This window comes from Ambystoma mexicanum, chromosome 9, assembly GCF_040938575.1.
Source record: "Ambystoma mexicanum isolate Mex_15411 chromosome 9, UKY_AmexF1_1, whole genome shotgun sequence".
In the NCBI taxonomy this organism is placed as follows: Eukaryota; Metazoa; Chordata; class Amphibia; order Caudata; family Ambystomatidae; genus Ambystoma; species Ambystoma mexicanum.
Genome location: NC_090931.1, coordinates 1,515,906,953 through 1,515,931,994, shown reverse-complemented (window position 1 = coordinate 1,515,931,994; position 25,042 = coordinate 1,515,906,953). Strand labels below are relative to the sequence as shown.

The window sequence follows — 25,042 nt, the reverse complement described above, 5'->3', positions numbered from 1 at the left end:
GTTCATTCTCACCACTATCCATCTCTGATACTATTAATATCATCAATAGTTTAAAACCATCTGGATGCAAAGGTGACACCTGTCCGGCAACACTGATAAAAGAATGTGCATCAGAATGTGCCCCCTTTATCTCCAGCCTCATCAACAGCTCATTTGCCTCTAATACAGCACTGAGCGACCTAAAAACAGCCCTACTCAAAAAAACAACATTACACCCTAATATGCCTACTAACTACAGTCCCATCACTACTGTTCCTTTCTTATTAAAAATACTTGATCATGCAGCCTATCTGCAGATCCAAAAACACTTGGAAGATAATAACCTCCTGGGTCTAAGACAATCAGGCTTCAGACCAGGTCACGGCACAGAGACCGCCCTATTGGATTTGAAAACTCAAATGGACCAATACAAAGAAAAAGGGGAACTGTGCATCCTCCTTCTGCTAGATCTCTCCGTCACATTTGATCTGGTCAATCACGAAATTCTTTGCCAACACCTTAAGACCGCTTCCCAAGTTTTCAGCTAACTCCATCAAATGGATTAAATAATTTCTTACCAATCGGACCATGAGAGTCTTCTCAGACAACTGAGCAGCCTCTCCAGTCCCTGTGACCTGCAGCATACTGCAATGCTCCTGTGTGTCAACAACACTTTATAATGCCTTTACCAAGCTACTATTTGATAAACTTGACAATATGGGTATAAAGTATACAAACAACGCGGTTGATACGCAAATACTCATACCCATTACTGGATGTCACGACACCGACTCCAAAAACCTAAACAAAATGTATTTGGCCATCCAGGCTTGGATGACACTTAATGAATTATGTCTCAATGATGACAAGACTGAGTTAATCCTTATTGGAAACAAAACTAAACACAGCAACCTCCCCCAGACTTACTAAACGTTCAATATTGATGGTAACACCATCTTAGTCACTAGCGAAATAAAAACCTTGGGGGTATATATCGACTCCTCTCTTACACTAAATAGACAGGTCAATGCTGTCATCTCCTCAGCAGCCTACACCACCAAACTGATAAGAGCCAGCAGACAGTTCCTCTCAGCTGAGAACTCAATCACCCTGGCCAGAGCCCCGATAGTATCCAGGATCGACTACTTCAATTCTCTACTGGCAGGAACTAGCTCAAGAAATATCAACAAATTACAAGTTGTGCAAAACAACACCATCAGACTGCCTTAAACATTCCTAGACACTAATACATTTCTACCATCAGGAGGAAGATCCACTGGCTCCCTGTCCAGGACAGAATCAATTTCAAAATCCTCACTCTCACTCACAAATGTATTGCAAACAAGGCACCCTTATATCTCAGTAACCTCATCCACAAAGCCCAATCCAACAGACCAACCCGCTCTCCATATACTAATCTTCTCATCTCCCCCAAGTACAGAAGACAGAAAGCAGGGGGATAAAGCTTCCCCACTATAGCGCCTAAATTGTGGAATGCTCTCCCCACTCACATCAGAAATGACACCTCCTACTGGTCCTTTAGTTAAAATGTAAAAACACTTCTCTTTAGGACAGATTTACCGCAGTAGTTCCTGGGTATTGGCTGAACTCCGATTCTACCTGTGCATATGAATGTAAATGTATCTTGTGCAATGAGTAAAAGGGTTCTACTTGGGGTACGACTTGTGTACATAAATGTATATTGCGTAATGTGTAAAAGAGCAATTTTGCAAAAGTATAATTCTGTAATTCTGACGCTTAGCTTCAAATACCTGGTACCATCTTCATAAGTTTGTTTTCAGTGCCTAGTTGCCTATGGGCTTTGAGCGCTTTATAAATGAATAATAAATAAATAAATACCCAATAAAAATACATATATTGATAACATATCCATGTTACATGACAATATATATTGATAAGACTGTCTTTCCCCTCCTGTTTTCCTGATATTAATTTTGATACATTAGTCATGTATAACACATCTCCTCTATGGTTATAATCATGAATAGTGGTGTATGTCTTTTCAAAATTATGTCTATTTGGTATATAATCTCCCCTGGGCTGATAGCAATTCCCCACAATAGTATGAGGCGCATCATCTGAGGTTTTGGGGCCTTTTACCAAATAATTTCAAGGTGGAATATGCTCCATGTTTCGGGATGGGTGGTGTTTAATATGATCTTCAAACACCTGACAGAATCGAATTTGGTTAGCAGGCATTTGATTAGTCAGCGGTAAATGAGCAGACACAGCAATCCTAGGTGGTTGCCGACCCACAGATGGATTCACAAAGGTAGTTAGGTTTTTCAGACCTTGCTTAGCTATGCCAAACTCCTTTTTTTAAATCAACAATAGATTTTTACAAACTTCTAATTTCAACCAGTAACAAAAAGCAATTGGAGAAATCCCCCAATGTGTGCGCAACGTGAGAGGGGTCTGGGACTTGACTCCCATTTTGCTGATCATGGTTCAACATAGGGGTGGCAACAGTATTATCTGGATTAGGGTCCGCTATACCAGTTCACCGCTCCTTGACCAAATTAGTTAGTGGATAAAAGCAACTGGAAATTTCGATTCCTTCAGAGATAACAAGGAGTCTTCTGCTTCTGAACCGCCAGTTGATGGTTGATTACTGGAAAATTGGTCACTTGAAGGAAGACAGTAGACCCAGCCTGGTGCAATACATCTCAATTGGAAGGACATTTTTGCATTACCCATTTGGTTAGACAGTCTCAGGGTCACAATAGGATTGCAGTCAAAGATTTATGTCATTTGGTGGTATATTTACATGGTTTAGATTTATAAAAAGATCATTGTGTTTGGTGGGTTTTCACAGAGTTCTTGCATGTTGTCCCCTTTGGTGCTTCTCGTGGCTTATCTGAAGCAGGGAGGTCTGACACAGGTGCTCTAGCTGGTCCATTAATATTGTCTAAGACACCCTCAATCTCGTTTAGTAATGTGTTTACCTCTGTTAAGAGTGCAACCAGGCAGGCCACTTTCTGTGAGCCATTGACAGGTGAAATGTGTGGCATAGCTTGATGCTTCAACATCATCTTTGAAGTATAATTTATTTAAAGAATGTCACAGAATATGGAACCAATTCAGTAGTGTATGCTCGACTGGCTCAAGGGGCAGCTTTAGTCTGTCTACCCACTTGTGCTACCCTGAATGATGTCAATGTTTTAAATGAAAGCAGATGCACACCATTGGCCAGTCCCACTCAAGTAGAGATGGGAAAGATATGATAAAGTGATTCTACTGCAAATTCACAGATGTATTACAATTTAAATTCCAGTTGTGATTGATGAAGCAGGTCTCAGATCCCACTATAAATCTGTAGCTGGGTCAATATAGCAAGAAAAAAGCTTTACAAAATGAAAAGATTTCATAGAGAAAAACATAGAGCCTCGCAGGCTCATAGGCTTGGACCCCTTCAGAGAGTGCCATCGACTGCCTCGCCCTTGTGCTCAGGCTTCACTGAGGGTTTGACATTCAGCTTCTTTTGGAGCCGGTTGGGCCAGGCTAACAGAACAGAAAAGTGGCAGGACAGGATCCTGTGAAGTTGGCAGACTGCCTTACCCTAGTCCGCGGGCTTCGCCAAGGGTGGGATATCCAGCATCTTTTTGAGCACGGTGAGCTTGGCCAACTGAACAGAACCTCGGGCTTCGGCAAGGGCTCGATATCCAGCCTCTTAATTATCATAGTGGGAATGGTGCATGAGCCATGCAGGTTATAAGTAGATATTTGCTGTGGGTGTACAATCTATGGACTGTTTGTATTTAACATATTTATAACATGCAATATTCACCCAAAAGATATCCTGCCGCTGAGTGCTTGGACTACAGTGGAGGGCAGCAGAGCTGCTGATTTTGGCATATTCAGGACTTCCAAAATTCCCAAAAGATCACATTATGCCTAGGAAATGGAACAGTGGTTGGAAGGGTATTTGATTTCTGGGCCCCTATATCACTGCTTGCCTTCGGGTTGAGCACTTGTGGACCTGTTAGAGATATACACGTTTCTCTTTGCAAAATATCTCTTGATTTTTTTTTACAATAAATAATGCAGCGTTGTTATGGAAGTTCTTATCCAACATATACATGGCTTTTACTTATATGAAGCTTCTCTCACTATGTACACTAGTTTTACCAGTCTCTGGTTTTGCGCATTCAATGGCTATAAAGACATGCTCTCTGAGCAAAGCTTTTCTCACACTCTGTACACCAGTGTGGTACCTCTCCAGTATGGCACCTCTGATGCCTGTAAAGACATGGGGCCTCATTAGGAGTTTGGAGATAACCATGGCGCTATTAGCACCATGGCTGTCTCCAAATCCTTACCGACTCCGCCCTGGTGAATGGAGCTATTACCGCCCCATTCCAAGGTTGGCGGGGGCGGTAATTCCCCATTCACCAGGGCCCTTCCCCATTCCCATTTGAGCCCCCAGAGGGCCCAATGGGAATGGGGAAGGTGCTAATAATGGTACCGCAAATTGCAGTACCGTTATTAGCACCAAAGTCCCTTTGCGAGCCCCATCCTTAATGCCTGGTAAAACCAGGCGTTAAGGGAGGACCCGCAAAGGGAACTCGTAATAGGGCGGTAAGGGATTACTGGTACCGGTGCCCTTACCGGTACGGGTAATCCCTTACCGCCCACCTCATAATGAGGCCCATGCTCTCTGACTGAAACTCTTATGACACTCTAATGATATATTGAACTTGATCTACAAGTGAAGTTCGTCGCACACTGAGCACTGGTATGGCTGCTTCCCAATATGTATCTTTTTTATGGCTAGTCAGAGTTGATCAGATAGTGACGCATTTCTTGTATTTCCTGCACACATATGGCTTGCCCCCTGGAAGGATCCTTTGATGACTGCTCAGGGCGGAGGGGTCACTGAAGCTTTTCTTACATTCTGTGCACTGATAGGGATTCTCTCCTGTATGGATCCTTTGACGCAGGTGCAGATGTGATCTCTGAGTGAAGTTTTTATCACACTCCGTACACTGGTAGGGTTTCCCTCCAGTGTGGGATCTCTTATGAGTCATCAGATGTGATGTACGATTTAAGTTCTTAACACATTCTGTACACACATAGGGCTTCACTCCAGTATGGATCCTCTGATGCAGCTGCAGATCTGATCTCTGAATGAAGCTTTTCTCACACTCTGAGCACTGTTATGGCCGCCCCCCAGTATGGATCCTCTGATGCTTGACCAGATCTGTGCTGTAAGTGAAGCTTTTCTCACACTCTGTACACTGGTATGGTCGCTCCCCAGTGTGGATCATCTGATGTCTCTGCAGATGCAAGCCTCAAGTGAAGCTTTTATCACACTCTGTACACTGGTATGGCCGCACCCCAGTATGGATCCTCTGATGCTGCTGCAGATGTGAGCTCTGAGTGAAGCTTTTCTCACACTCTGTACACTGGTAGGGTCGCTCCCCAGTATGGATCCTCTGATGCTTGACCAGATCTGTGCTGTAAGTGAAGCTTTTCTCACACTCTGTACACTGGTATGGTCGCTCCCCAGTGTGGATCATCTGATGTCTCTGCAGATGCGAGCCTCGAGTGAAGCTTTTATCACACTCTGAGCACTGGTATGGTTGCTCCCCAGTATGGATCTTCTGATGCTGCTGCAGATGTGAGCTCTGAGTGAAGCTTTTCTCACACTCTGTACACTGGTAGGGTCGCTCCCCAGTATGGACTTTCTCATGCTGCTGCAGATGTGAGCTACGAGTGAAGCTTTTCTCACATTCCGGACACTGGTATGGTCGCTCCCCACTATGAATCCTCTGATGCTTGACCAGATCCCAGCTATAAGTGAAGCTTTTCACACACTCTGTACACTGGTAGGGTCGCTCCCCAGTATGGACCTTCTGATGCTGCTGCAGATGTGAGCTATGAGTGAAGCTTTTCTCACATTCTGTACACTGGTATGGTCGCTCCCCAGTATGGATCTTGTGATGCCTGTACAAGAGTGACTTAAGAGTGAAGCTTTTCTCACACTCTGTACACTGGTATGGTCGATCCCCAGTATGAATCCTCTGATGCTTGACCAGATCCGAGCTACAAATGAAGCTTTGCTCACACTCTGTACACTGGTATGGTCGCTCCCCAGTATGGCTCTGCTGATGCCGGGTTAGATGTGAGCTCTGAGTGAAGCATTTCTCACACTCGGAGCACTTGAATGGTCTTACCCATGTGTGGGAACTCTGATGCATTCTCAGCTTTGATGTCTGATTAAAGTGCTTATCACATTCTGTGCACGCGTAGGACTTCTCCCCAGCATGCATCATTTGATGGCTGCTTGCTCTCTGTTGAAAGAAGCAGAAGTACCCATTATTATTTTATGTCATCGTACAGCCTAAAAATCAAAAGATCTAGCACAGAGCTGTTAATCCTCATTTTACACCCCGCTCACAAACTCACTGGGTGATCCTGTCAGAAGCCACACTTGTGAGCCTTCGCCAATCAGGAAACATGGAAAAAATGTGCTTTTGGAAGAATCCTACATGTACAATATTCAGTACAAATCTATTGGTTTGCCCCCCATCCCTGAATAGATGAGACCTGGGCATGAATTTCACTTTCACAGTTTGATGCAGTATTTTTCTAAAGCAGGAAATTCATTGGGGAAATGGAATTATCAATAAGTAGCTATTGACTATGGGGCTATAGTCCATCCAGAGGTTCTGAGTGAAATCTGAAAGACAGCGAGAATCACAGCTCCCGAGCGGTCAAATGCAGTGTGGCCGGTGGCAGCACCAGAGCCAAAGCTTTTACAAGCAGCCAGAATCACAGCTTCTGCACTGGAAGGGAAGCTATTGTAGAATGTTGCTATTTTTGTATGTGTTCCAGGTTCTGGTCTTTTCCTACTTCTGTTAATTCTTATAGGACACGGGGGAGGTAGAGAAAATGCTGAACCCCTGCCTATGATATCACAGCTATTGATTATGAATTCCATAATCCTCTGCTGTGATGTTACAGTGGGAACAGGAGAAATTGCCATTGCTATACTCAACAACACTATTAATAATGATGCCTTGGAAAGATGGTGTGCTCAATGCGTGTCCTCTCCTCTCTGCTATCACTCATGTTAAACTATGTACATCGTTCTAAATTCATTAACCGACACGTGGATATTACACAAGTGCTGTTTCATGTGTTATCTCAGATGGCATAAACAGGTCCACGATACATAGAAGGTGGGAGTGGCAGCAACCGATGGAGGCTCAATTATTAATTTCTAGTAATCAAAATTGCGGTAACATACAATAGCTCACCTAACACTACAGACAATCCTCCTCTTGGCTTCACATTTGCCAATCGATGGCTTTGCATGTTTAATCCACAAACTCAGAGTATAGAAACTGTGCCAGACTCTTTTGATTGCGTTACTCAAGTTTTTATTCCATGCCGTATAGTGATGACACGTGTTTCGGCCACTGGATGCCTTTCTGAAATCAGGGCTTTGCTGCGTTGTCACAGTAATAATCGTCGTTGTATGTGTACCAATTTAAAGGATCCGATCCCTGTGTGTCGCGCCCGTCGGCGTCCCTCGCGTTGGCTCAACGACGTGTGCTGAAGGCGTGGCCTCTTCCCTCTGCTACCACTCATTGTAAACTGTGTACATCCTGCTAAATTCATGAAACCACAAGTAGATATTACACAAGTGCTGGTTCATGTGTTATCTCAGAAGGCATAAACGGGTCAATGGTACGGACCAAGTAGGACGGCAGATACAGGGGACTGTGTGCCTCTAAGGTGAGGTGGGTGCAGCGCATAGAAGATGGGAGTGACAGCAACCGATGGAGACTCATTTATTACTTTATAATAAGCTAAATTGCAGTAGCATACTATAGCTCATCTAACGCTACATACAGTCCTCCTCTTGGCTGCACATTTGTCAATTGATGGCTGTGCATGTTGCATTTGGGGTATTATATATCCCCCCTTTCCTCTTCACTGTCACCAACATTTGGGGAATAACTTTTCACTCAACTCACCAAAATCATTCAGCGGTCGTCCAATACTTGCTGCTGCCAAATAGATGTCATTGCCTCATCTCTCGCCAAATATATCCAACACATCTTTTTTTTCGATTTAGTACTTTTTTTTCAAATAAGCTTTATTGGTGAATTGGCACAAGCGGAACTAAAACAGTACATGTTCTTAATCACATATTACGAGATTAACCTTAAAAGTTTTTTAAATGTATTAATCTCCCCCTTCTCAACAGCAACTTATTACGTTCTACCCCAACTTCCCCCCTTACTCCTATCCCTTATCTCTCCCCACCTCCATTCTAACTTGGCCCCGGGGTGGCCGCGGTTTCTGTCCCATCGGAGCCTGCTTTGTCGGGCTCTTTCCATCACTTGCCCCACCTTTAAGTTTGAGTCTTTCGTTCGCATTCGCCGGTAGCTTCGGCAACATGTCTTCTGGGGCCCGAGTTGGGGCCCTTCAGCTGTATCCCCTCTCCCTTCTCCCTGTCTCCGGCTCTAGTCGCCTCTCCACTCCATTTCCCACCTCTCTTCATAGGCGATGTACTCCCGTTTCTGTCTTCTAAGTGTGGCCTCTCTGGAAGGCTACCCACTCCATTTCCTTGGACGGGGTCTGTTCATGCAATTGCCTGGTCAGTTGCTCCATTCTATACATATGTAGGCCCTTTGAGGCCCATTGTCTTTCACCCAGGAGTTCCTCTCTCTTCCATCCCCCGGGAGACAGGCCCTTTCTGCTAGCAGCAAATAGTGTGGCATATGTGGGAGTCTGACCCAGTCCCCCTACACTACCTCCACCCCAAATAACACCAGAAGGGGAGCCAGACACCTGTCTATCTTATCTAGGTTCCTTAACCATCCCAGGATCTCCTCCCAGTACCTCTGCACCTTCTTGCAAGCCCACTACATATGCCAGTAATCTGCCACTTGCCCACATCTCCTCCAACAGTGGGGATCTGCTCCCAATTGGCACCTATAATGCAGTTTGCGCCCATGCAGCTTATGTTGACAGGCCACTGAGGTAAGGTGTGCGTTTTCACATAGCTTACACCACTGGTCTATCTCCATTTCCATTCCCATGTCCCTTTCCCATCTCTTCTTAAACACCTTAATCTCCCTTCCCTGCACCTCTAGTAGAGCTTGGTACAATTTGTCTATTAGTCCTCTCAACCCCTTCTCCGTGTCTAGTATCCTCTCCATACCTGTCAATTCCCTCTGCAACTCTTTCTTCCACCCCTCTGACAATAACACTTCTTTAAGCATCAGACATTTGAATACAGAGATCGTGCCTCCTCCCAGGGTTTCTTCCAGTTCACCCAAGTCTATGAACACATCCTTGTTTAGGACTTGCCCCACTCTCTCTGCCCCTGCTTTAAACCAATCTTGGAACCTCTTGTGGTCTGTGATGTGATCTTGTATCGGTGGGGCCCATATATGACTCAGGGGTGAGGGCCATGTTGCGACTCCCGCCATTTCCCTTTTGATCCTCCACAGACTCCATTACAGGCCCAGTATCTTATATGTCTGTACCCTTCTCGGAATTGATTCCTGCAACGTCCAGAGCCACACTCCTAGCGTGACTGGTCTAAATAGGTGATTTTTGATGCCCTCCCATTGCTTCTGTTTGTCCCCTCGCAAGTGGGGGATTAGGGCTCTGAATTGAGCTGCCCTGTAGTAAGTGCACATATCCAGAAAGCCCACTCCTCCCTTTTGTTTGGGATGTATTAGTACTGTGTAGGCTACTCTTTGTTTTTCTCCTTGCCAAAGAAACCACACTATTCTCTTTTTTAATTCCGCGAAATGTAAGTCCGGCAGCCCTATTGGTAACACCTGCTATAAGTATAACACCCTGGGGAGGAGCACCATTTTCAGCGCATTCAGTCGCCCTAACCACGAGATGGTGCACTTTGACCAGGTGTCCAGTTCACTAAAGAGCTGGTGCACTAGTGAGGGAAAGTTCCTCTCGTACAAGTTGTCTAATTCCCTGGGTATCCTCACCCCCATACTTCATGCTGTCCTCCTCCACTGTAATCCCTAGCCCATCCCACACTCTACTGTGCTCCTCAGTCACCCCTCTCAAGGGGAGGAGTACCGACTTATTCAAATTCACCTAAAAACCTGATACTTTTCCATACTCTTCCAATATCCAGAGTAGCCTCGGGACAGTCCCACTTACCCCTGAGAGATATAACAATATGTCATCCACATACATGCTTAATTCATAGTTTGTGTCTCCCACTCTAATAGCTCCTATCTGGTCATCTCTATGTATCTTCTCCCCCGGTGGCTCCATTGTCAGGGCAAAGAGGAGGGGAGACAGGGGACATCCGTGTCTAATGCCTCTACATAGACCAAATTCCCTGGACTTCTTCCCATTTACAACCACCCTCGCCGTGGGTCCTGAATAGATTGCCCTGATAGCTCTACACATTCTTTCCCCGACCCTATTTTACGCAGTACTGCAAATAGCAACCCCCATTCGACCCTGTCGAAGGCTTTTTACACATCTAAACTCAATAGTGCATGGTCCCCTGAGTTCCCGCCGACATGCTCCATAAGATCCAGGGTCTTCATGATTGCATCAGGGCCCTGCCTGCCTGCTATGTACCACATTTGATCCAGATGGACTATTCAGGGCAGTTTCTCTTGAAAGAGAGTGGCTAAGATCTGCATACATATTTTCTCGTCCACATTCAAGAGTGAGATGGAGCAGTATGATGAACATTGGGTGGGATCCTTCCTTCCTTTGGAATTACTGATATGAGTGCCTTGCTGAACGTGGGTGGAGCCTCCCCGTTTCCAGGATATGGTTATATAGTTATAATATGATATGATAGGTTATTTATAACGCGCTTAATACCCAGAGGTTTCTAAGCGCTGAACCGGGGATCAAACCTGTTTTGCTCCGTGTCATCTTGCTGCCAAGGAGAGCATGTTGCCCCTGAGCTATCCTCCCAAGATTCACCATTTGTTGCGACAGGACCCCTGCAAACCTCTTATAAAACCCAATGGCATATCCATCCTCTCCTGGCGCCTTTCCATTCCGGAGGTCGCACTATCGCTCCCTGTACTTCTTCAGGTGTTATTGGGTTCTCTAAGATCTGGGCCTGTGAGCTTAATCATGAATATTTCCCTTAGATATTCTCCCACTGTGGCCTCCCCGCTGGGGGCTTCAGATGCATAAAACGTTTCATAATACTGGGAAAATCCTTCTGCTATATCTTTTGGTGCAACCTGTGTTTCCCCATCAGGGTCTCCCAACGTCTGCCTTATCCCCTTTTTCATAATATGTCTGTTTGGGGTACCTCCATTTTTGCATGGTCTCTCCCATCCTGAGCGCTTTCAGCTCTGCTCTTTTTGTGAGTGGCTCTTCCCTCATCTCCTCTGTATTCCCCTCTGTAGCACTCATCCTTTCCTCCCCCTCCACTATCTCCTTCCTCAACTTCTCCTCCCTCAGATTTCTTTCCCTTTTTCACCTCGCCCCCTCTCTGATCAGCAGCCCTCTCCAGCTTGCCTTCCCAGAATCCCAGACCACTTCTGTGCATACTTCCTAGGTGTTATTTAACTCTAAGTATTCAACAATTGCTTTGGCCAGTTGATCTGCGTAGAGGGGGTCCCTATACAGCCCTATATCTAAGGTCATGAGCACCATGTCGTGGTCGGTCCACCCCACCGGTCTGATTTCGGTACCAACCACCCTTGTTCCCTGGTCCCTGTTTAATAGCAAGTAATCAATCCTGGAGTATGTTTTGTGTGGAGCAGAGAAAAAGGTGTATCCTTCCTCCTGCGGGTTCTGGCATCTCCACACGTCTACCAGGCCACGTGTCTCTATTTCCCTCCCTAAGTGCCCCCTTCTGTCCTCTCCTATCTTCTGACCATCCTGTCCCCCCGCCCTTCTATCCCTGATCTCATCCGCCAAGGAGGTAAAGTCCCCCCTATGATGTACAAGTCAGCTTCCCACCCCTGTATCGCATTAAGCGCACAGAGTATAAACTGAGCTTGCCCCTGGTTGGGCGTGTAGAACGCTGCCAATAGCACCTTCGCACCTTCCATAGTACCCTGTAGTATCAGCAACCTACCTTCCAACAGGTTAGTGGCCTCACACTCCTGTAATTTGCATTGTTTGTGTAATACAATCGCAACCCCACCCTTTTTGGAGTTCCCTGCTGCCCGGTGAACCTGTCCTATCACTGCCCCTCTTAGTGCCCGCTCTTACCCTTGGGTCAAGTGCGTTTCTTGTAGAAAAAGCACATCAAGGGAGGCTTTGTGGAATTTTCTCACGTCCAGAGATCTCTTCGTCTGGGAATTGAGGCCCTTTTCATTAAGCGTGCCCACAACCAGGCCCCTTGTGGCTTCACCTCTACCCATTGCGAATGTTCCTCTTCGCCCACCTGTACTTATTTGCCGAACTTGTGACTTTATCCTTTCTACCTCTCCCTTGCCTTGGGGGCTATTTCCCTCGTGACCGTTGTCCACCTCCCCAGGGCTGTGCCAATACCAAAAATCCCTTAGCATAACTGTTTGTAATTTTAACTTGAGTTCAATAAGAGTCATTGAGATGCCCTCTCTCGCACAGAGGGCCACTTTGGAGCAGAGACATTTACCTACCTCTAGCAGTCCATATTCTTACCAGCACTTTCCACCCGGTTTGCAAGTGACACATAAGCTGTCAGACTGTCTTTTCTCTAAAGTTATTCTCCTGCGGCTGCTCTGGCATTGTGGGCATCTTGTGCAGCAACGGTCTATTCAGCCTCATGTATTTTCTGCGGTTAGGTGACACAGGGCTTGCTCTGCCTCTTCCGCTGAGGTTATGCGGTAGTCCACTGCTTCTACCTCAAATTGCAGTGAGAATGGATATCCCACGCTGTATCTGATGCCCTTCTCTTGCAGCCACTTTGTGAGGGGCCTACAGTCTCTGCACCTTGAGAGCGTGAGGTTGGATAGATCCTGATATATGGTCACCTTGGAGCCTTCGAAATCAAGATCCTTTTGTTGTTTTGCCCTGTTCAGTATCTTCGTCTTGTCCGTGTAGTTCAGGAACTTTGTACGGGAGTGGTCCCTGCTCCATAGTAGCAGTTTACCTCCTCTGTGAGCCCTTTCAAGTTGCACTTGCTCCCCCCCCATCTGCCTCGGACAGGTGATGCACCAGGGCCTGTACCTTTTCCTCCACTTGCCACAGGGTCTCTCTCGCGTTTCCTTCAAGCCTAATATCCTTATGTTGTTCCATCTTACTCTGTTTTCTAAATCATTCATTGTCAACATAACTTCTTCTTCTCAAAGTTCCAGTTCCCTCAGTCTAGCGTCAGGCCTCATTTCGACCATATCTGCATTCAGTTGGTTGTGCTCGAGGCCTTCCACTTTGCCCTCTACCGTTGTCATCTGGTAGTTAAATTGGTCAACGAGGCCTGCATATCTCCCCTGAGGGCCTTGATTCCAGCCAGAATATGGCCTGAGTCCTCCTTCATCGAGAATAGGGACATGTCCATCTCTGTCATTACTTTCATCTCCGGAGCCTTTTTTTTGTCTCTCCTGGTTTCACTGATTGTGGCACCTTACCTTTCATCCTTGCCTCGTTACTATTCCAGGAGTCCACTCTGTTATTCTTCTGGTTCTTCTTATACCTCTCCGTTGCTTATTCTCCACCTGTGCCCTCCTCTGCCGGGTCCCTCTCCTTCTTGTATGGTTGCAAGAGCTGTGGGGTGGTTCTGGGTGCTGCACGCACTTCTACTCCCCTCTGCCATATCCATAGCTTGCCTATACTATGGGCACTGACACCCCTGGGGTAGCTTCAGCTCTCCCTTTGCCCACCACCCTAATTCTCTGCACTCCTCAGCTCATAGAGGTCAGGCTAGTGCTCCCTTCTGGCTGGTCCACTGGGCACCGCTCTTCGCAGTGCCCCCCCACTGCTTCTTTTGCGCTTCTCTCGCCTTCCGCTGGGTGTTGAATAGGCAAGAGCTCACCACAGAGCCTGAGGGTGCCAGGGGGAGTTCTGCACTATACGTTTTTTCATTAGACGCATTTTCCCACATTCCTGAGCACTCCGGTGTGTGACTAATTCTGCTTACTTCACTTCCTTATCGTCCGCTGTGCCGCTGCCTGCTGCTTTGTACCTGGGTGGTTATGTTCCCCCTTACTATTCTCCCTTCTTAGGCCACAGTGGGGGTAGAGCCGAAGGCTGTGTATGCCTTCTTTCCTATTTGTGCGTGGCTAATCCCCCTAAGAGTGGTTCAGTCCCACGAATATATGTTTGCTATGTCGCTCTGGGGTGGTTGCACTGCACTGCCTGGGGTCCCGGCTGTGTCCGTCGCTCACCACTGCTTCCCTGTTCTTCTGCCATTCTCTTCAGCTGTGCCCCCGCATCTCTGCTTCGGCCGGGGGGGGCTGGTTCAATGTGGGCGACCCAGGCCCGCCACAGGTTCACCTGACCTTCCTCCCCTGTCTGGCAGTTTCTCCTCCCTCCTGGACCGGTATCCCTTGCTCCCCCGACCTTACGGTCACCTCCAAGAGGGGGATCTTCTCCTGCAGACTAGGGCAGCTATCACCTCCCATCACCAGTCCGCTCTCCCGCCTGGGGTGTGGTTGCGGCTCTGGTCCTCTTCCTCTCTGGGCCACTGTGTTACTCGATCCTCCACTCAGGGCGACGCGCTCATCAGGGTTTCTTCTCCGGCTCTTCTTCTTGCGGTTCATATTCCAAAGCAGTCGCCTGCCCTCCTTCAGGTGTTTGTTGGGGTGGTCTGTTCCTGTCCTTGCCGCCGCTCCTCACACTAGGCTTGCAGGGTGACACGCTGCACTTGCCCGCTGTTATGTCAGTTTCGGACGTGGGCTGGGTCTCCTCTCCAGCTGCCAGCGGGTCTCTTCTTCACCTCTCGCCAGTTTTTGTGTCTAATGGCTCGATTTCCCCGTGTCCACTGCTGCGGCTCGCGTCCTGCGGACTTCCGCTCACTTCCCTATGCCACTGTTTTCATCTTCTCCGGGTGGAAATGCACTATCTCATCGCCATGTTACTGAATGGAGGGGAGCTGCGAGCTTATGCAGCCATCTTCTCCCGCACCCCCTAGCGGTCTCTGATTTAGTACTTTTTAAGTAATATATTTAGTCTAATGAAGCATTGAAATATAAGAGACACACCAGCCAGTCTTATATAATAAGAGCCCAATAAAAAGTAAATCTTGAGAAGTTGCTCTTCAGCCTAATATGTGAAGGCTTGCTCTGATGTTTGAATCTTAGTGGATATAAACCCGCACATACATGTTACAATTAGCATGATTCACCAAATACTGTTCCGGCAGCTATACACTCCAACAAAGACAACTAAGACCAATACATGTTTCACACAGTGGTCTTTGATAAGGAAATATAACATGTGTTCCCAAGACCAAGGAAGAGCAAATGGAACAGACAAAAAGATAAAAAGAAAAGAAAAGGAAAAGATAGAGAAAGAATTCTGAGAAGATGCTTATAGCACACTACATACTTACCTATTGTATCAGAGAAATTTAGATGAACGCTCTGACCTGTGAGGTCGGTCTTATTAGTAATCCAATGCAAACAGATTTATCTAACACGGCTGTAGACAAACATACCAAAACATTGAGAATGGCTATAAGGGCCCAAGGAAAGATCCTCAAGTTGGAGTAGATTAGCCACGTTTGTAAAGTTGAGAGTTAAATAGGAATCTCCATTAATGAAGAATCATTTTTAGAAGACAAGAACGCATATATTTTAACCTTAGAAATGATAACCTTTTGAAATCGGTATTCATTGTACCTCGTAACTCAAGGAAGCTAAAAGATGTATTTTTACATAAATGCTTGTCTTCGGGTTTTTGAAAGGAATAAAATTACAGCATCTTCCTGTGGCGCTGCTCTGCTGGTACCCTTGATCTATGTGGGTGGAAGCAGGGAGCAGGCTCCTGTGGGATGGGAGTATTTGGAAGGAATAATATTACAGCATCTTCCTGTGGTGCTGCTCTGCTGGTACCTTTGATCCGTGTGGGTGGAAGCAGGGAGCAGGCTCCTGTGGGATGGGAGTATTTGGAAGGAATAATATTACAGCATCTTCCTGTGGTGCTGCTCTGCTGGATCCCCTGATCTGTGTGGGTGGAAGCAGGGAGCAGGCTCCTGTGTGTTGGGAGTATTTGGAAGGAATAATATTACAGCATCTTTGCTGTTACCCCTGATCTGTGTGGGTGGAAGCAGGGTGCAGGCTCCTGTGTGTTGGGAGTATTTAATAGGAATAATATTACAGCATCTTCCTGTGGTGCTGCTCTGCTGGTACCCCAGGTCTGTGTGGGTGGAAGCAGGGAGCAGGCTCCTGTGGGATGGGAGTATTTGGAAGTAATCATATTACATCTTCCTGTGGTACTGCTCTGCTGGTACCCTGATCTGTGTGGGTGGAAGCAGGGAGCAGGCTCCTGTGTGTTGGGAGTATTTGGAAGGAATAATATTACAGCATCTTCCTGTGGTGCTGCTCTGCTGGTACCCCGGATCTGTGTGGGTGGAAGCAGGGAGCAGGCCCATGTGTGTTGGGAGTATTTTGAAGGAATAATATTACAGCATCTTCCTGTGGTTTTGCTCTGCTGGTACCCTGATCTGTGTGGGTGGAAGCAGGGAGCAGGCTCCTGTGTGTTGGGAGTATTTGGAAGGAATAATATTACAGCATCTTCCTGTGGTGCTGCTCTGCTGGTACCCCTGGTCTGTGTGGGTGGAAGCAGGGAGCAGGCACCTGGGTGTTGGGAGTATTTGGAAGGAATAATATTACAGCATCTTCCTGTGGTGCTGCTCTGTTGGTACCCCTGATCTGTGTGGGTGGAAGCAGGGAGCAGGCCCATGTGTGTTGGGAGTATTTTGAAGGAATAATATTACAGCATCTTCCTGTGGTTTTGCTCTGCTGGTACCCTGATCTGTGTGGGTGGAAGCAGGGAGCAGGCTCCTGTGTGTTGGGAGTATTTGGAAGGAATGATATTACAGCATCTTCCTGTGGTGCTGCTCTGCTGGTACCCCTGGTCTGTGTGGGTGGAAGCAGGGAGCAGGCTCCTGTGTGTTGGGAGCATTTGGAAGGAATAATATTACAGCATCTTCCTGCGATGCTGCTCTGCTGGTACCCCTGGTCTGTGTGGGTGGAAGCAGGGAGCAGGCTCCTGTGTGCTGGGAGTATTTGGAAGGAATAATATTACAGCATCCTCCTGTGGTGCTGATCTGCTGGTACTCCTGGTCTGTGTGGGTGGAAGCAGTGAGCAGGCTCCTGTGTGTTTGGAGCATTTGGAAGGAATAATATTACAGCATCTTCCTGCGATGCTGCTCTGCTGGTACTCCTGGTCTGTGTGGGTGGAAGCAGGGAGCAGGCTCCTGTTTGTTTGGAGTATGCTCTGCTGGTACCTCTGACACCCCTGGTCTTTGTTGGTGGAAGCAGGGAGCAGGCTCCTGTGTGCTGGGAGTATTTGGAAGGAATAATATTACAGTGTCTTCCTGTGGTGCTGCTCTGCTGGTACCCGTGATTTATGTGGGTGGAAGCAGGCTCCTGTGTGGTGGGGGTATTTGGAAGGAATAATATTACAGCATCTTCCTGTGGTGCTACTCTGCTGGATCCCCTGATCTGTGTGGGTGGAAGCAGGGAGCAGGCTCCTGTGTGTTGGGGTATTTGGAAGGAATAATATTACAGCATCTTCCTGTGGTGCTGCTCTGCTGGTACCCCTGGTCTGTGTGAGTGGAAGCAGGGAGCAGGCTCCTGTGGGATGGGAGTATTTGGAAGGAATAATATTACAGCATCTTCCTGTGGTGCTGCTCTGCTGGATCCCCTGATCTGTGTGGGTGGAAGCAGGGAGCAGGCTCCTGTGTGTTGGGGTATTTGGAAGGAATAATATTACAGCATCTTCCTGTGGTGCTGCTCTGCTGGTACCCCTGGTCTGTGTGAGTGGAAGCAGGGAGCAGGCTCCTGTGTGTTGGGAGTATTTGGAAGGAATAAGATTACATCATCTTCCTGTGGTGCTGCTCTGCTGGTAGCCCTGGTCTGTGCGGGTGGAAGCAGGGAGCAGGCTCCTGTGTGTTGGGAGTTTCTGGAAGGAATATTATTACAGCATCTTCCTGTGGTGCTGCTCTGCTGGTACCCCTGGTCTGTGTGGGTGGAAGCAGGGAGCAGGCTCCTGTGTGTTGGGAGTATTTGGAAGGAATAATATTACAGCATCTTCCTGCGATGTTGCTCTGCTGGTACCCCTGGTCTGTGTGGGTGGAAGCAGGGAGCAGGCTCCTGTGTGTTGGGAGTATTTTGAAGGAATAATATTACCTCTTCCTGTGGTGCTGCTCTGCCGCTACCCCTGTACTGTGTGGGTGGAAGCAAGGAGCAGGCTCCTGTGTGTTGGAAGTATTTGGAAGGAATCATATTACAGCATCTTCCTGTGGTGCTGCTCTGCTGGTACTCCTGGTCTGTGTGGGTGGAAGCAGGGAGCAGGCTCCTGTGTGTTGGGAGTATTTGGAAGGAATAATATTACAACATCTTCCTGTGGTGCTGCTCTGCTGGTACCCCTGGTCTGTGTGGGTGGAAGCAGGCTCCTGTGTGTTGGGAGTATTTGGAAGGAATAATATTACAGCATCTTCCTGCGATGTTGCTCTGCTGGTACCCCTGGTCTGTGTGGGTGGAAGCAGGGAGCAGGCTCCTGTGTGTTGGGAGTATTTTGAAGGAATAATATTACCTCTTCCTGTGGTGCTGCTCTGCTGCTACCCCTGTACTGTGTGGGTGGAAGCAAGGAGCAGGCTCCTGTGTGTTGGGAGTATTTGGAAGGAATCATATTACAGCATCTTCCTGTGGTGCTGCTCTGCTGGTACTCCTGGTCTGTGTGGGTGGAAGCAGGGAGCAGGCTCCTGTGTGTTGGGAGTATTTGGAAGGAATAATATTACAGCATCTTCCTGTGGTGCTGCTCTGCTGGTACCCCTGGTCTGTGTGGGTGGAAGCAGGCTCCTGTGTGCTATGAGTATTTGGAAGGAATAATATTACAGCATCTTCCTGTGGTGCTGCTCTGCTGGTACCCCTGGTCTGTGTGGGTGGAAGCAGGGAGCAGGCTCCTGTGTGTTGGGTGCATTTGGAAGGAATAATATTACAGCATCTTCCTGTGGTGCTGCTCTGCTGGTACCCTGGTCTGTGTGGGTGGAAGCAGGGAGCAGGCTCCTGTGTGTTGGGAGTATTTGGAAGGAATAATATTACAGCATCTTCCTGTGGTGCTGCTCTGCTGGTACCCCTGGTCTGTGTGGGTGGAAGCAGGGAGCAGGCTCCTGTGTGCTGGGAGTATTTGGAAGGAATAATATTACAGCATCTTCCTGTGGTGTTGCTCTGCTGGTACCCCTGGTCTGTGTGGGTGGAAGCAGGGAGCAGGCTCCTGTGTGTTGGGTGCATTTGGAAGGAATAATATCACAGCATATTCCTGTGGTGCTGCTCTGCTGGTACCCCTGGTCTGTGTGGGTGGAAGCAGGGAGCAGGCTCCTGTGTGTTGGGAGTATTTGGAAGGAATAATATTACAGCATCTTCCTGTGGGGCTGCTCTGCTGGTACCCCGAATACCCGTGGTACCACTGATCTGTGTGGGTGGCAGGGGACTGAAGGGATGATGGGTGGGTGATAATGGTGGTTCTGTGTGTGTCTCCTGAGCTGTTTGGATTTTTGCAATGCAAAGTGAAGCTGGTTTCTCTGCAAAGAATGTTCTGATAAACACAAACACTTTCCACATTGCTAAAAAGTAATACCTTACCCCAGTGCTGCTATAAAGCACAGAGCATGCTTAAGCTAATCACAGCTGTTGATAAAATAAATGCATATATATGTCTGTTGTGCCCAGTCCAAAGACAATCCGGCAGCTGTAAGGTCACTTTTCTGATTAGAAAGTTCCATTCAACTTCAAATGGAAAATGGAAAACAGAAGCACTTTCTCGTGTTAACTCCATTTAAAAAGCCTAGAGGCACTGGGGAGAGAGGCTTATACTATGCAGATGTCCATTGGCACCTCCAAGTAAATAATTGCAAAATGATTAGAGTTGGAGAAAAGGTTCACATCATTCAATATAGTCTGCTAAAGCCTAACTCCCTGATTCATGGAATTATTTGTGCGTAAAACGCACATTTGCGCGCCATTCTGCCCGAAATTCCCTGTTTGAGGTATGGGGATTTTCGGGAAGAATGGCGTGCAAATGTGTGTTTTACGTGCAAATAATTCCATGAATCGGGCAGTCAATGTATTTGGCAGATGAGTGGCTATATTCCACTTGCATATAACCTCACAGTGGTATCCAGTCATTGCATCGAATGACAATGCATCTAACAGCAAACATTCAAAGATTTTCATCGTAATACCATTCCATAGAATGGCCATTTCGTTGAATAAAATTCGATGGATCCATCGATATGTAATGGTATGATTAGGGGTTAGATTAGGGTTAGGGTTGTGTTAGGGTTGGGGTTGGGGCTAGGGTTATCTTAAGGGTTACATTAGGGTTAGGGTTGGGGCTAGGGTTAGATTAAGGGTTACATTGGGGTTAGGAGTGGGGCTAGGGTTAGATTAGGGTTACATTAGGGTTAGGGTTGGGGCTAGGGTTAGATTAAGGGTTACATTAGGGTTAGGGTTATCTTAAGGGTTACATTAGGGTTAGGGTTGGGGCTAGGGTTAGTTTAGGGTTACATTAGGGTTAGGGTTGGGGCTAGGGTTAGATTAAGGGTTACATTAGGGTTAGGGTTATCTTAAGGGTTACATTAGGGTTAGGGTTGGGGCTAGGGTTAGATTAAGGGTTACATTAGGGTTAGGGTTGGGGCTAGGGTTAGTTTAGGGTTACATTAGGGTTAGGGTTATCTTAAGGGTTACATTAGGGTTAGGGTTGGGGCTAGGGTTAGATTAAGGGTTACATTAGGGTTAGGGTTATCTTAAGGGTTACATTAGGGTTAGGGTTGGGGCTAGGGTTAGTTTAGGGTTACATTAGGGTTAGGGTTGGGGCTAGGGTTAGATTAAGGGTTACATTAGGGTTAGGGTTGGGGCTAGGGTTAGTTTAGGGTTACATTAGGGTTAGGGTTGGGGCTAGGGTTAGATTAAGGGTTACATTAGGGTTAGGGTTATCTTAAGGGTTACATTAGGGTTAGGGTTAGGGTTGGGGCTAGGGTTAGTTTAGGGTTACATTAGGGTTAGGGTTGGGGCTAGGGTTAGATTAAGGGTTACATTAGGGTTAGGGTTGGGGCTAGGGTTAGTTTAGGGTTACATTAGGGTTAGGGTTGGAGCTAGGGTTAGTTTAGGGTTACATTAGGGTTAGGGTTGGGGCTAGGGTTAGATTAAGGGTTACATTAGGGTTAGGGTTATCTTAAGGGTTACATTAGGGTTAGGGTTGGGGCTAGGGTTAGGGTAGGGTTACAATAGGGTTAGGGTTGGGGCTAGGGTTAGATTAAGGGTTACATTAGGGTTAGGGTTGGGGCTAGGGTTAGTTTAGGGTTACATTATGGTTAGGGTTGGGGCTAGGGTTAGATTAAAGGTTACATTAGGGTTAGGATTAGTTTAAGGGTTACATTAGGGTTAGGGTTGGGGGTAGGGTTAGCATAAAGGTTACATTAGGTTTAGGGTTGGGGGGCTGGCGGGGGAACCCACCCCCAATACTTAAAAACGTTACAAGGAACGGGCCAGTGCTGACATTTCAGCACTAGATGGCGCCATGTACCATTTTAAAGTTACAAATAAGGCATGTAAATGCTACTTTTTACATGTAATAGCGCATATCCATTGAAACCAGTCCATGCATATTGTCGATGGACTGGTTTAGATGGAATTGCACTTTTACAAGTAAAATATAGGTTATCGATGCTTTGGCAGACGATGGTTTGTATTAGATGCTTTACATGTCGACAGTTTATTTTCAATGCTATCACTATAAACCCCTCACAGTAGCTTTCATCGGCTTCTCCAAAGTCTAGTCATCCTCAAACTGGACGGTGGGCAGAGCTAAATACTAAACAATATTCTGCCAAAGGAGAATATTGTGATATGAATAGATTAGCACACATGTTACTGCAAGAGTGACTATATGTCCTCCTTGCCACTGATTGGCTAACGCATTTGAAAGACATCTGATTGCATTCCTCTCTTCTCTGGTAGATGCCGTGTGGTGCAGATCCATCCAGGAACCTCTTCTGTGAACGCAGGTCAGATTCTAACCCCTCACCTGCATGTGAGAGGGATGGGTCCTAAGGGCAGGTGTGGTGTGCCAACTGAACTCCTCACCTTGGCATGTGGAGGAAGTGAGCCAACAGGGTCCGGGCGCTACCCCATATGACCCCCAGAGAGTGGATGAGGAGGGACCCCGCTTGTTCACAAAACAATAAAGAATATTCAGAGCCTAAGTGAGAGCGAGCAAGCGAAGGACAGCTTGCCCACCATCTGCACTAGGGGGGACTTTGCAGGTCCAGTCGCTACCTGATACGCCTCCAAGAGGGAGGGGAGGAGGAATCCCACCGGAAGTACTGTCTGCAAACCTGTCGTATTCTCAAGTTACAAGTGAAGAGTACACAGAGCTACATGAGTGAGAGCAAGGGAAGGAAGGGGTGCGCTCCCTGTATGTCACTGCTTATGCTGCAGCACGACCTTCAGAACTCAGGAGAGGCAGGGGGACACTGCAGAGTCACCAACTATGCTAGCAGCAGAGGCAGGGGGACACTGCAGAGTCACCTACCATGCTACCAGCAGAGACAGGGGGACAATGCAGAGTGACCTACCATGCTACCAGCAGAGACAGGGGGACAATGTAGAGTGACCGACCATGCTACCAGCAGAGACAGGGGGACACTGCAGAGTCACCAACTATGCTAGCAGCAGAGGCAGGGGGGCACTGCAGAGTCACCTACCATGCTACCAGCAGAGACAGGGGGACACTGCAGAGCCACCTGCCATGCTACCAGCAGAGGACACTGCAGAGTCACCAACTATGCTAGCAGCAGAGGCAGGGGGACACTGCAGAGTCACCAACTATGCTAGCAGCAGAGGCAGGGGGGCACTGCAGAGTCACCTACCATGCTACCAGCAGAGACAGGGGGACACTGCAGAGTCACCTACCATGCTACCAGCAGAGGCAGGGGACACTGCAGAGTCACCAACTATGCTAGCAGCAGAGGCAGGGGGACACTGCAGAGTCACCTACCATGCTACCAGCATAGACAGGGGGACAATGCAGAGTCACCAACCATGCTAGTAGCAGAGGCAGGGGGCACTGCAGAGTCACCCACCATGCTAGCAGCAGATACAGGGGGACACTGCAGAGTGACCCACCATGCTAGCAGCAGAGGCAGGGGGACACTGCAGAGTCACCAACCATGCTAGCAGCAGAGGCAGGGGGACACTGCAGAGTCACCCACCATGCTAGTAGCAGATACAGGGGGACACTGCAGAGTCACCAACTATGCTAGCAGCAGAGGCAGGGGGACACTGCAGAGTCACCTACCATGCAACCAGCAATTCCAAGATGATACTGCAGCACGTCCTTCAGAACTCAGGAGAGGCAGGGGACACTGCAGAGTCACCAACTATGCTAGCAGCAGAGGCAGGGGGACACTGCAGAGTCACCTACCATGCAACCAGCAATTCCAAGATGATACTGCAGCACGACCTTCAGAACTCAGGAGAGGCAGGGGACACTGCAGAGTCACCAACTATGCTAGCAGCAGAGGCAGGGGGACACTGCAGAGTCACCTACCATGCTACCAGCATAGACAGGGGGACAATGCAGAGTCACCCACCATGCTGGTAGCAGAGGCAGGGGGGCACTGCAGAGTCACCCACCATGCTAGTAGCAGTTACAGGGGGGCACAGCAGAGTCACCTACCATGCTACCAGCATAGACAGGGGGACAATGCAGAGTCACCCACCATGCTAGCAGCAGAGGCAGGGGACACTGCATTCAGCTACCATGCTACCAGCAGAGACAGGGGGACACTGCAGAGTCACCCACCATGCTAGCAGCAGAGGTAGGGGGACACTGCAGAGTCGCCCACCATGCTAGTAGCAGAGGCAGGGGGACACTGCAGAGTCACCAACCATGCTAGCAGCATAGACAGGGGGACACTGCAGAGTCACCCACCATGCTAGCAGCAGAGGCAGGGGGACACTGCAGAGTCACCCACCATGCTAGCAGCAGAGGCAGGGGGACACTGCAGAGTCACCAACCATGCTAGCAGCAGAGGCAGGGGGACGCTGCAGAGTCACCCACCATGCTACCAGCATAGACAGGGGGACAATGCAGAGTCACCCACCAGGCTAGTAGCAGAGGCAGGGGGACACTGCAGAGTCACCCACCATGCTAGTAGCAGAGGCAGGGGGACACTACAGAGTCACCAACCATACTACCAGCAGAGCCAGGGGGACACTGCAGAGTCACCCACCATGCTACCAGCAGATACAGGGGGGCACAGCAGAGTCACCTACCATGCTACCAGCAGATATAGGGGGGCACAGCAGAGTCACCTACCATGCTACCAGCAGAGACAGGGGGACAATGCAGAGTCACCCACCATGCTAGCAGCAGAGGCAGGCGGACACTGCATTCAGCTACCATGCTACCAGCAGAGACAGGGGGACACTGCAGAGTCACCCACCATGCTAGCAGCAGAGGGAGGGGGACACTGCAGAGTCGCCCACCATGCTAGTAGCAGAGGCAGGGGGACACTGCAGAGTCACCAACCATGCTAGCAGCATAGACAGGGGGACACTGCAGAGTCACCCACCATGCTAGCAGCAGAGGCAGGGGGACACTGCAGAGTCACCAACCATGCTAGCAGGAGAGGCAGGGGGACACTGCAGTCAGCTACCATGCTACCAGCAGAGAAAGGGGGGGCACTGCAGAGTCACCTACCATGCTACCAGTAGAGACAGGGGGCACTGCAGAGTCACCTACCATGCTACCAGCATAGACATGGGGACAATGCAGAGTCACCCACCATGCTAGCAGCAGAGGCAGGGAGACACTGCAGAGTCACCCACCATGCTAGCAGCAGAGGTAGGGGGACACTGCAGAGTCACCAACCATGCAAGCAGGAGAGGCAGGGGGACACTGCAGTCAG

The 25,042-nt window shown here is 48.2% G+C and overlaps 1 protein-coding gene across 1 annotated transcript in view; it reads right to left on the bottom strand.

Annotated features, from left to right (window-relative positions):
* Window positions 1-2,131: 2,131 nt before the first annotated feature.
* Window positions 2,132-25,042, bottom strand: part of LOC138489392 (zinc finger protein 436-like) — a 92,275-nt gene continuing 69,364 nt past the window's right edge. Inside the window, exon 2 of the mRNA XM_069617114.1 lies at window positions 2,132-6,293. Within this exon, the coding sequence (XP_069473215.1) occupies window positions 5,292-6,293 (1,002 nt within the window). The 3' untranslated portion in view covers window positions 2,132-5,291. The remainder of the gene's footprint in view (window positions 6,294-25,042) is intronic.